Source organism: Mobula hypostoma, chromosome 2 (genome assembly GCF_963921235.1).
Source record: "Mobula hypostoma chromosome 2, sMobHyp1.1, whole genome shotgun sequence".
NCBI lineage: Eukaryota > Metazoa > Chordata > Chondrichthyes > Myliobatiformes > Myliobatidae > Mobula > Mobula hypostoma.
Window position 1 is genome coordinate 79732070 of NC_086098.1, and position 13000 is coordinate 79745069.

The 13000-nt window shown below is 44.0% G+C and overlaps 1 protein-coding gene across 5 annotated transcripts in view; it reads left to right on the top strand.

The window, feature by feature from the left end:
* The window catches only part of mlip (muscular LMNA-interacting protein), a 218853-nt gene that overhangs the window by 26899 nt on the left and 178954 nt on the right, over positions 1-13000 (top strand). The window contains exons 1-2 of one of the 5 annotated variants that reach the window (XM_063039204.1): positions 1674-1714; positions 1847-1939. In XM_063039204.1, coding sequence (XP_062895274.1) covers positions 1862-1939 — 78 coding nt within the window. In that variant the 5' untranslated portion in view covers positions 1674-1714; positions 1847-1861. The other 4 variants (XM_063039222.1, XM_063039197.1, XM_063039237.1 and 1 more) reach the window with 4 other exon arrangements.

Here is a 13000-nt window from a genome sequence, read left to right on the forward strand (position 1 = left end):
CAATCCTGAAGTCGTGCCCTCTTGTTCTAGAATCCCCTACCATGGGAATTAACCTTGCCATATCTAATCTGTTCAGGCCTTTTAACATTCTGAATGTTTCTATGAGATCCCCTCTCATTCTCCTGAATTCCAAGAGTTATCAGACGTTTCTCATACGGGAAACTTTCATTCCTGGAATCATTCTCTGGAATATTCTCTGATCCTCCTCCAATGTCAGTATATCCTTTCTGAAATAAGGAGCCCAAAACTGCACTCACGAATGCCTTATAGAGCCTCAACATCACATTCCTGCTCTTATATTCTATACCTCTAGAAATGAATGCCAACATTGTAGTTGCCTTCTTCACAACTGCAGGTTAACCTTTTGTGTATTTTGCATGAGGACTCCTAAGTCCCTTTGCGTCTCTGCATTTTGAATTCTCTGCCCATCTAAACAATAGTCTGCCCGTTTATTTCTTCCACCAAAGTGCGTGACCATACACTTTCCAACATTGTATTTCATTTGCCACTTCTTTGCTCATTCCCCTAAACAATCTAAGTCTCTCTGCAAGCTCTCTGTTTCCACAACACTACCTGCTCCTCCACCCATCTTTGTCCATCCGGTCTTATGGTCTAAATACAAAAGCATGAGATGAAGAGTCCTTGAAAATGAATCAATTCACCATGATCCTGACTGCTGGGTTTCCAGACACCAGTCCCGGCTCCGCTGTAGGTCCGTCCCACAGCCGGAACCCCGGATTCCGACTTTACCACCCACGCACACTCTGGAACACGGGCTCACTTCCCCGACTCAAGAGCGATGGAAAGCCGGACTTCTAGAGATCTCCAAACAATCAGAAGCCTGATTATCAGTTTTATTGTTGCCGTCTTTTATTCTTATAATTGTTGAATATTGTTTTCTGTTGCATGTTGGGCCTCACAAACACATCACAGCAAATCCCTAATACGTGTAAATGTATATGGTGAATGAAGTTGATCCTTGATTGTTGATCCTAAATCTGTGGCGATAAGTTACTTTCTGTGATAATTACGTTGAGAGAAATGATTGTTTCCTTTGTCAAGCCCACTAGATGGTGCTGTGAGAAATGCAAAGTCCAATCACCAAGGTTAAAATCAGGTTTATTCTCGTTTGCAAGTGATGTGAAATTATAAACACAGGAGGTTCCCCCTTTCCTCTCCAGTCCCCCGGTTGCTCCGGTTTCCTCCCACGTTCCAAAGACGTACGGTTTAGGGTTAGTGAATTGTGAGCATGCCATGTTGGCGCCGGAACATAGTGACACTAACGGGCTGCTCAGCACAGTGTCCGCTGATTTGATTTGAAGCAAACGGCGCATCTCACTGTGTGTTAAAATGTACATGTAGCAAATAAAACTATCTTTCTCTTTAATCTAATCTGGAAATCCGTTCTGCGGCAACAGCACAGTGCAAAACATAAAAAAAAAATAGATAGATAGCTAGATAGATAGAAAGATAGATAGATAGATAGATAGCGAAAAAATAGATTAATTCATGAGTTCACCGACCGTTCAGAAACTTAGGGGGAGATGCTGTTCATAACCACAAAAAACTCTGGAGATGCTGAAAATCCAGAGTAACACATACAAATTGCTGGAGGTGCTCAGCAGGGCTGGCTGCATCCACGGAAAGCAATGAACAGTCCAAGTTTCGGTCCTGATGAAGGATCTATCTGCTGAGCTCCTCCAGCATTGTGTGTGTGTGTGTGTGTTACTTTGTTCGCTCCCCGTTCAGTATAATATCACTGAACTGATAGACTGCGGGGGGGGGGGGGGGGTGTCTACATGTATAAACAACAGCTCAACCCACCCTTCTTATGCTCTTTTATTAGGGATCTGTGACCTCAATGAATCGCAGCGTTAACTCGGCTGACAGGACATCGCAAAAGCGCGACTCATTCCGTGCCGTGAACCATTCCATGCCAGTGAGTAGCTGAGTTTTACTTTTTGGAAATGTAGAAGGAGGGTTGGAACAGTAGCACCATTTCATCGACCTAATCTATAATATCAGTGCTCCACCTTGTTCGACTTGTTACAGTGCAATGGTACTTTCCTGATGCTATGAGATCTCGGCACAGAAGGTAAGAGTAAAACGCAACAGACAAGTGACTAGGCGCGGGTATAATTCTCTTCAGCGCAACACCCGCATTTCGTTCAAGTGTAAAATAGTATTAGAGAACAAACGGGGCTCAAAATTGACAGATTTACAAGCTTCAGAAGTCCGCGTGTCTTGACAACCGCGACAACAGCGCCAAACGGCTGACCCGCCGAAACAGGTGGCGCGCTGATCCCTTCCTGCAGTAGACATCCGATATCAGGCACACACACGCAGTCTTCCCCATACGCACAAGCATAATCACGATGATAAGACCCCGTGGTATTACAGGAAATACGCTGGAAGATAGGAGATTGGCTGATTGGCAGGAGGCAAAGTATGGGAATATAAAGGTCCTTTTATGGTTGGCTGCTGATGGCTTGAGATGTTCCACAGGGGATGTTGTTGGGTCCGCTCAATTTGACATTATACGTCAAAGATTTGGATAACAGAATTATTGACTTTGTAGCCAAGTTTGTGGATGATACAAAAATAGGTGGAGGAGCAGGAGTTGTCGAGGAAGCAGGGAGTCTTGAAGAAGGACTTGGACAGTTTAGGAGAATGGGCAATGAAGAGGCAGATGGAATAGAGCGTAGGGAAGTGCATGGTCATGTACTTTGGTGGAAGGAATAAAAGAATAGACTATTTTCTAAATAGGGTGTAAATTCTGAAATCAGAAGTGCAAAGAAACTTGGGAGTCCTCATGCAGGATTCCCTAGGGGTTAACTTGCAGGTTGAGTCAGTGGTAAGGAAGGCAAATGCAATGTTAGCATTCATATTGAGAGGAATGGAATACAAAAACAAGGATGTAATGCTGTAGTTTATAAGACTTTGGTCAGACCACATTTGGAGTATTCTGAGCAGCTTTAATTCCCATATCTAGAAAATATGGGGCCTAGAAAGCATGAGCTGGCATTGGAGAGATTTCAGATGAGGTTTATGAGAATAATCCTGGAAATGAAAAGGTTAACCTATGAGAGTGTTTGATGGATCTGAGGCTGTACTTGCTGGAGTTTAGAAGAATTGGTGGGGGGGGGGTGGGTGGAATCTCATTGAAACCTATTGAGTAATGAATTGCCTCGATAGAGTGGCTATGGAGAGAATTTTTCCAATACTGGGAGAGTCTAGGACCAGTGAGCACAGACTCAGAACACAAGGACATCCCCTTAGAACAGAGAGGAGGAGGAATTTCTTTAGCCAGATGGTAGCGAATCTATGGGATTCATTACTGCAGATGGCTGTGGCGGCCATGTCATTGGGCATACTTAAAATGGAAGTTGATAGCTTCTTGGTCAGGGTAAGATTGTGGAGTGAAGGCAGGAGAACGGGGTTGAGAGGCATAATAAATCAGTTGTGATCAAACGGCAGAGCAAAATTGATAGGCTCAATGGTTTAATCTGCTCCAATGTCTCATGGTCTTATGGCTCCCTGTGGGCTATCTATGAATACATTGTAAATCTGTGCTTTGCAAACAGCTTGATAGTTTTATGGCATAATTTCCCCACAGCCACACTGCAGGAAAAATGCTATAATCCAAACTAAAACAATGTACTGCTGGAGAAGTAAGACATGGGTTCCCAAACTAGGATCCACAAACCCCTTGCTTAATGGTATTGGTCCATGGTATAAAAAAGGTTGGGAACCCTTGATTTAGGAGCTCCCATGACAGAGCTCATCTCTGGAGTCAGGTCTGTAAGCACAAAGGCCGTGGGTTCAATTCATGGTTGGATTTACCTGCTCATCTGGTGCACCCAGGTCGCGTTGTGTTTATTGTCATGTGCGAGATGGAGGTGAGGAACAGCTCCCATGTAAACCTCAGTTGTAGGCATGTAGGCACAGACAGCACATGGAATATAGTTTATACCGCACAGCGAGGAATTAAATGTATGTAGTGTGCACGGTGCATGTGGTGGTGCCATCTGAGAGAGTTCAGAACTGAACTAATTCAGAGTCATAAGCACAAGAGATTCTGCAGATGCTGGAGTGACACACAGAATGCTGGAGGATCTCAACAGGTCAGGCAGCATCTTTGGAGAGGAATAAATATCGGTCGTTTTGGGCTGAGACCCTTCATCAGGGCTCAGATTTTTTTATTGCATTGATATTGTTTACTCAGAGTCAGGACAATTCAGATTTAGATTTATTTATCACATGTACATTGAAACATACAGTGAGATGTGCCAACAACCAACAGGCACTAGGGATGTGCGGGGGTGGGGGAGAAGACTGCAAGTGTTGCCACACATTCCAGTGCCAACAAAGCATGCCCACAATGTTTGAACACAAGAAAACAACAGCAAAACAAAGCTCTTTCCTCCCTCCCACCCATCCACATACAGACAGTCCTCTTGGCCTCCAGTCTCCAGGCTTTGGTTTTGACTTCTGGACTTCCGAATGACCTTCTTCGCTATCAACCTCCAAACTAGCTGATCATGGGAACCTGAATTCCTGTCCTCATCTCTGGACATGCTGACTGACCAGACCTCGTGCCACCTGCTCACTTGGACATCTGATTCCAGGACTCACTGATCTGGGCAGTCCGACATTCATGTCATATGTGCCATATCCCGGTCAAGACTACGTCTGTGTACAACATTCTTTCGGTCAACATCTTGTGGATAGATCACAGAACCATATATTTCACTTTTTTTTGATGTCTTTTACGTTTGTTTTTCATCTTGAATGTGATTCTGGAACTGTTGGAACCCATGGTTTGCAGTTTGGAGATCGTTCAGCTGTTCCAGGGCTTTACAGTCTCTGAGGGGTTTCCGGGAGGCAGAGACAGTGTCAGGAAGCTTGTGCTGAGAAGGCCGCAAGCTGATGTTCAACTCCATTTTGCTGATTAAAGCTTCCATTCTTCGCTGATTAAAGTGACGAGGGAGATTGAAATGTTGGCTGCCTGCCTTTTTATCGCTTGGGGATTGCTCTGCTGCTGGAGAGAGAAGACAGCCTTTTTATAGCCGGCGAGATCATTCTGCCTCGAGAGGGGAGACTGCCTTTTTATCGCTGGTGAGATTGTTCTGCTACGGAGATGGAGAATGTGCCCAGGTTTTTTGCGTTTTGGATGTGGGCTTGGACTGTGCACTTTTTTTCAGTCTTATTGTTTTTTTTTGTATTCTTGCTTGATCTTCCTCCCCTGTGTGCAGGGGAGTGGTATTTGGGGGCAGGGGGTTGGGTCAATGTGTCTGTTCCATTTTTGTGTGGGGCAGAGGGATTTGGGGATTGATGATTGTGCCATCATTCTTTCCTGTCATGGTCCGGATCAGGGTCCCTTTAAATTTACTTTGTTTATGTTACGATCCAGACCATTGACTCCCTGTTTCCCTTTGGTTCCCTGTTTTCCTGTGTCCCTCGGGCTTGGTGATTGGAGGCAATTTACTCTCGGCTGAACCGGCAGTTTATAGTCTCCGGTTTTCAGCCATTTGGCGCGAGAGCATTTGCAAAGTCACCAAAGGTACTGTGAGCCAATGTCATCTGGCCAGAGCAAGCCTAGTCTCTCCCCGAAGTGAGTGCCAGTAAGTCGGCTTTCCTCACCAGAGCAACCCTGTCAAGTTACCTTGCCAAAGTGAGCCTGCAAAGTTTCCTTGCCGAGGTGGGTCCGTCAGTTAACCCGCCGGAGGGAATCAAGAGCTGCTGTCTATTGTTCCCGGGCTGAGTCTAGAGATCGCCACTACCCGGCGGCTCCAAGTACCATGTCCTGGCCCCGGTGGCTCCAAGTACCACATCCTGGCCCCGGCGGCATCCAAGTCTCTAGTCAAGTCCTGGCCCTGGCAGCATCCAAGTCCCTAGTCAAGTCCTGTCCCCAGTCGCATCCGAGTCTCTAGTCAAGTCCTGGCCCTGGTGGTCCGTAATTCCGAGTTCAAGCCCAGACCCTTAATCCCAGCCTAGTCGTAGGCCTGAGTCCTTGCCCAGTACGCTATTCCTGCTTCTGCTTTGCTCTCCTGGTATCGAACAATAAACTCAATTAAGTTAACCTCACAAGATGTGTCTTGCATTTGGGTCCACCCTTGCTCCCAACGCCCCCCATTGTGACATCTCTTAATTCCCTTTTCCCCATGTTCTCCTGGGCTCCTTGATTGCGACACCTGATTCTCATCTAAGCCTGCAGCATAAAAACCCTGGCTTTGCATCCACTCTTCGCCAGATCATTGTTTCAGCCAGTGCAGTAATTCACGTTCCTGGCCACTTAGGATTGTGTATTTTAAGTTTTACTTCAGTACCGAGGTTTGCCTGTGTAACTCTATCTCTCTGTGTCAAGATAAGTATTGCCTGCCACCTGCCTTTCCTCCTGTTTGCCGTTCAACTCCAGCAACGCTCCCGCCCTCGTCTGCATCCTACCTCTATCTCCGTGCCAGTGTCCTGCGTTTGGGTTCACCCATTTGTTGCTACATTTTCTTTCTTGGTTTCGTGGCTATCTGAAGAAGAAGAATTTCAGAGTTGTATACTTTGACAATAAATAGACCTTTAAAAGTATCGTAACTGTATTCAACTAGAGAACTGTTTTATAATTCCAAAATGGTAGAATAAATACCTCCATATTTCAGTGCTATTCTTCCAATTGATGCAAACAAGCCAGTACCATGACTCCTTTATGCTTTTCACATAATCACCGAGCAGAATTCTACCTGTTTTTATAAGGTAGAAGATCACAAATTAATTTAACTCCATGAAATGTGCAAACAGTGAAGTATGACCAATTTGTCAAAATTGAATGAATTGAAAGTGGGTGTCTGTTGGGAGTTTAGAGATTGGCTCATTCGTGTGATCATGCCAGCTATCAGATTGGGGTTCAATTCCTGTCACTGTCTAATGAGTTTGTACATTCTCCTTTGACCATGTGGCTTTCTTAGGGTGCTCTGGTTTCCTCTCATGTTCTAAAGACATACTACTTGGGTTAGTGACAGTAAGTTGTGGGCATGCGATGTTGGCACTGGAAGCATTGCGACACTTGCTGGCTGCAACTCAATGCGGTGTTGGTCATTGATGTACCGTGAATGATGCATTTCACTCTATGGTTTGATGTTTCGATATACATGTGACAAATAAAGTGAATCTTGATAAACATTGTATTAAGTGGCAATTTGTAAAATTTGATTGAAATGGAAGGGGTGTGTATGGTGGGGGAGTAGAGAGGTTAGCTATTTTAAATCATCATTACATCTTCCCTAAGATTGAATTTCTCCACAGATTATGCAATAATCGATTGGGTTATGAAAGGAATGTGACCATGTAAAATGTTTAAACAGAAATTGAAAATATATGAGTTCGGCATTTCAGTTCAATGTGCTCTTATACACAGAGAGTGGTGCACACTATCTCTTACTGAAAAATGCATTCAGTGGCCACTTTATTAGGTACATTTATTATTTGTTAATGCTCTTTTCTATTCAGCCAATAATGTAGCAGCGATACATAGAAGCATACAGACATGTTCAAGAGGTTCAGTTGTTCAGACTAAACATCAGAGTGGGGAAGAAATGTGATCTCAGTGACTTTGACTGTTGGGTGATTATTGGTACCAGATGGGATGATTTCAATATCTCAGAAGCTGCTGATCTCCTGGAATTTTCATGCACAACAGTCTCCAGAGCTTGCAGAGAATTTTGTGAAGAACAAAAAAAAAATGCCTCCTATACCTAACAAAGTGGCCTCGAAGTGATTGTTCCTGTCAGCTGGTGTAGTGCATCCATTTCAAGGTTTGATGTGTTGTTCATTCAGAGATGCTGTTCTGCACACCACCATCGTAACTGAGTTAGTATCACCTTCCTGTCAGTTTGAACCAGTCTGGCCATTCTCTTCTGACCTCTGTTTTTAACAAGATGTTTTCACTCACAGAACTGCTGATCACTGGATTTTTTTCTGCTTTTTGCACCATTCCCTGTAAACTCTAGAGCACACTGTGCATGAAAATCCCAGTAGATCGATAGTTTTTGAGATGCTCAAACCTTCCCATCTGGCATCAACCATCATTCCATAGTCAAAGACACTTAGATCACATTTCTTTCCCATTCTGTTGTTTGGTCTGAACAACAACTGAACCTCTTGACAATGTCAGAATGCTTTTATACATTGAGCTGCTGTTACATAATTGGCTGATTAGATATTTGCATTAACGAGCAGGTGTACTTACATTACTTACTTAAGCCTGTCACTCCTACTGGAGCGTAAGCTAATGACAGCAGCTCACCAGAGTCCTCTATCCTGTGCCTGTCTTTCAAGATGTCCAAAGGTGTCATCCCATGTCCAACCACCGTCCTTTTGCAGCTGGGCGTGGGACCATCCATGGCGGTTTAGTGGGTATGTACACAGGTGTACCTAATAAAGTAGCCAGTGATTGTAGGTCTTTTAATTGAGTATGTTTTTGGTATTGGGAATAACCTGATTTTGTACACTATTCTTAATTTCAATATTTGTTTTCCCTCCTTGTGTGTATTTCAATATTTTTACCTCGACACCTGTACCTCTCGTTTCATCTCTTCCTCTCTTGATCCTTCATGTGTGGCCAAGCTCCCTCGAATTGTTCTGACTCGTCCTTCGACTTCCGATGAGGAACTGGAGCAGTTGACATTAGAGAAGGATGAATGTTGTCCAGAACGGTCCAAAAGCCCAGAAGCTATTGGCTATTCGGACTATTTAAATAGTGCATTTTATCCACCATAGGAAGGTCCTTCTAATGAAGAATTATTTCCTGCAGAGATTCACCATTTTTCATTAAAGAAAAAAAATGGCCTTACTTATTCTGCAGACTATTATTTAAGAGTGATTTGGAAGAGGATTGTTTACAGCACTTGTGTTAGTTTAATATTGGGACAATTTTTCTGTAGGTCAAGATGTTTCAATATAACTAGCAAATTAAAGGATCTATCCCACAATGAACAAGCAATAGGCACTGAGCAATGTTTACACAAAATATACAGTATGTCACTAAAGTGCCTCATGTACTTTAAGGTGATAAATCCATTAACCTCCAGTCTTGAAATACGCTTTCATGTTTTGAACCTTGAAGTGTGGATTGGAAAGATTCTGTTGGATTCGGATGTTTATCCAAGATTCATTCAGAAGTCAAGAAAGAGACACAAACATTGTTGCTTCACAATCATTTTATTAAGTGCTAATGGAACAAAGAGAATTGAAAATGGACAGCAACAGAACTCTAGTAGGTGAAGCGAGAGAAGTAAAGACGGCGGGGCAATGTAGTCAGCTCTTTCTATACCATAGATCAGAAACATTGCATTCAAATATGTAACCATAGAAACCATAGAAACTACAGCACAGAAACAGGCCCTTTGGCCCTTCTTGGCTGTGCCGAACCATTTTCTGCCGAGTCCCACTGACCTGCACACGGACCATATCCCTCCATACACCTCCCATCCATGTATCTGTCCAATTTATTCTTAATGTTAAAAAAGAACCCGCATTTACCACCTCGTCTGGCAGCTCATTCCATACTCCTACCACTCTCTGTGTGAAGAAGCTCCCACTAATGTTCCCTTTAAACTTTTCCCCCCTCACCCTTAACCCATGTCCTCTGGTTTTTTTCTCCCCTTGCCTCAGTGGAAAATGCCTGCTTGCATTCACTCTATCTATATCCATCATAATTTTATATACCTCTATCAAATCTCCCCTCATTCTTCTACAGTCCAGGGAATAAAGTCCTAACCTATTCAACCTTTCTCTGTAACTGAGTTTCTCAAGTCCCGGCAACATCCTTGTAAACCTTCTCTGCACTCTTTCAACCTTATTTATATCCTTCCTGTAATTTGGTGACAAAAACTGAACACAATACTCCAGATTCGGCCTCACCAATGCCTTATACAACCTCATCATAACATTCCAGCTCTTATACTCAATACTTCGATTAATGAAGGCCAATGTACCAAAAGCTCTCTTTACGACCCTATCTACCTGTGACAACACTTTTAGGGAATTTTGTATCTGTATTCCCAGATCCCTCTGTTCCACTGCACTCCTCAGTGCCTTACCATTAACCCTGTATGTTCTACGTTGGTTTGTCCTTCCAACGTGCAATACCTCACACTTGTCAGTATTAAACTCCATCTGCCATTTTTCAGCCCATTTTTCCAGCTGGTCCAAGTCCCTCTGCAGGCTCTGAAAACCTTCCTCACTGTCTACTACACCTCCAATCTTTGTATCATCAGCAAATTTGCTGATCCAATTTACCATATTATCATCCAGATCATTGATATAGATGACAAATAACAATGGACCCAGCACTGATCCCTGTGGCACACCACTAGTCACAGGCCTCCACTCAGAGAAGCAATTCTCTACCACCACTCTCTGGCTTCTTCCATCGAGCCAATGTCCAATCCAATTTACCACCTCTCCATGTATACCTAGCGACTGAATTTTCCTAACTAACCTCCCATGCGGGACCTTGTCAAAGACCTTACTGAAGTCCATGTAGACAATATCCACTGCCTTCCCTTCATCCACTTTCCTGGTAACCTCCTTGAAAAACTCCAACAGATTGGTCAAACATGACCTACCACGCACAAAGCCATGTTGACTCTCCCTAATAAGCCCCTGTCTATCCAAATGCTTGTAGATTCTGTCTCTTAGTACTCCCGCCAATAACTTACCTACTACTGACGTTAAACTCAACGGCCTATAATTTCCCGGATTACTTTTCGATCCTTTTTTAAACAACGGAACAACGTGAGCCACTCTCCAATCCTCCGGCACTTCACCCGTAGACAGCGACATTTTAAATATTTCTGCCAGGGCCCCCGCAATTTCAACACTAGTCTCCTTCAAGGTCCGAGGGAACACTCTGTCAGGTCCCGGGGATTTATCCACTTTAATTTTCCTCAAGACAGCAAGCACCTCCTCCTTTTCAATCTGTACAGTTTCCATGGTCTCACTACTTGATTCCCTCAATTCCATAGATTTCATGCCAGCTTCCTTAGTAAATACAGACGCAAAAAACCTATTTAAGATCTCCCCCATTTCCTTTGGTTCCGCACAAAGCCGACCACTCTGATCTTCAAGAGGACCAATTTTATCCGTTACAATCCTTTTGCTCTTAATATACTTGTAAAAACTCTTTGGATTATCCTTCACTTTGACTGCCAAGGCAACCTCATGTCTTCTTTTTGCCCTCCTGATTTCTTTCTTAAGTATTTTCTTGCACTTCTTATACTCCTCAAGCACCTGATTTACCCCCTGTTTCCTATACATTTCATACAACTCCCTGTTCTTCTTTATCAGAGTTGCAATATCCCTTGAGAACCAAGGTTCCTTATTCCTTTTAATTTGCCTTTAATCCTGACAGGAACATACAAACTCTGCACTCTCAAAATTTCCCCTTTGAAGGCTTCCCACCTACCAATCACATCTTTGCCAGAGAACAACCTGTCCCAATCCACTCTTTTTAGATCCTTTCTCATTTCTTCAAATTTGGCCTTCTTCCAGTTCAGAACCTCAACCCTAGGACCAGATCTATCCTTGTCCATGATCAAATTGAAACTAATGGTGTTATGATCACTGGAACCAAAGTGCTCCCCTACACAGACTTCTGTCACTTGCCCTAATTCGTTTCCTAACAGGAGATCCAATATTGCATCCCCTCTAGTTGGTCCCTCTATGTATTGATTTAGAAAACTTTCCTGAACACATTTTACAAACTCTAAACCATCTAGACCCCTAACAGTATGGGAATCCCAATCAATGTATGGAAAATTAAAATCCCCTACCACCACAACTTTATGTTTCCTGCAGTTGCCTGCTATCCCTCTGCAGATTTGCTCTTCCAAGTCTCATTGACTATTGGGTGGTCTGTAATACAATCCCACTAATGTGGCCATACCTTTCCTGTTTCTCAGCTCCACCCATAAGGACTCAGTAGACAAGCCCTCTAATCTGTCCTGCCTGAGCACTGCTGTAATATTTTCCCTAACAAGCAATCCCCCACCTTTCATTCCTCTGCCTCGATCACATCTGAAACATTGGAACCCTGGAATATTAAGCTGCCAGTCCTGCCCCTCCTGTAGCCAAGTTTCACTAATTACTACAACATCATAATTCCATGTGTCAATCCACGCCCTCAACTCATCCGCCTTCTCTGCAATACTCCTAGCATTGAAATATATACACCTCAGAAGATTTTTACCACCACTTACAACCTTTCTATCAGCGGATTTGCTTAAACTTCCAACATCATTTATTTTCACCCCAGCCACACTGTCAGCTCTGGCACTCTGGTTCCCATCCCCATGCAAATCTAGTTTAAAGCCTCCCCAATAGCACTAACAAACCTCCCTGAAAGGATATTGGTCCCCCTGTGGTTCAAGTGTAACCCGTCTCTCTTGTACAGGTCCCACCTGCCCCAGAAGAGGTCCCAATGATCCTGAAATCTGAAACCCTGCCCCCTACACCAGTTCCTCAGCCACTTGTTCCTCCTCCAGAGCATCCTATTCCTACCCTCACTGGCACCTAGCACAGGTAGCAATCCTGAAATTACCACCCTTGAGGTCCTGATTTTCAACTTCCTACCAAGCTCTCTATACTCACTGTCCAGGACCCCTTCACTCTTCCTTGCTATGTCATTGGTACCGATGTGCACCACGACATCTGGCTGATCACCCTCCCGCTTCAGAATGTCATGCAATCGATCAGAGACATCCTTGACCCTGGCACCTGGGAGGCAACAAACCATCCTGGATTCTCTGTCACGACCACAGAACCTTCTATCTGCACCTCTAACTATCGAGTCCCCTATCACTACCGCTCTCCTCTTTGTCCCCCCTCCCTTCTGCACTGCAGAGCCAGACTCAGTGCCAGAGATCCGGCTACTGCAGCTAGTCCCAGGTAAGTCATCCCCCCCAACAGTATCCAATGCGGTATACTTGTTGTTGAGGGGAATGGCCAC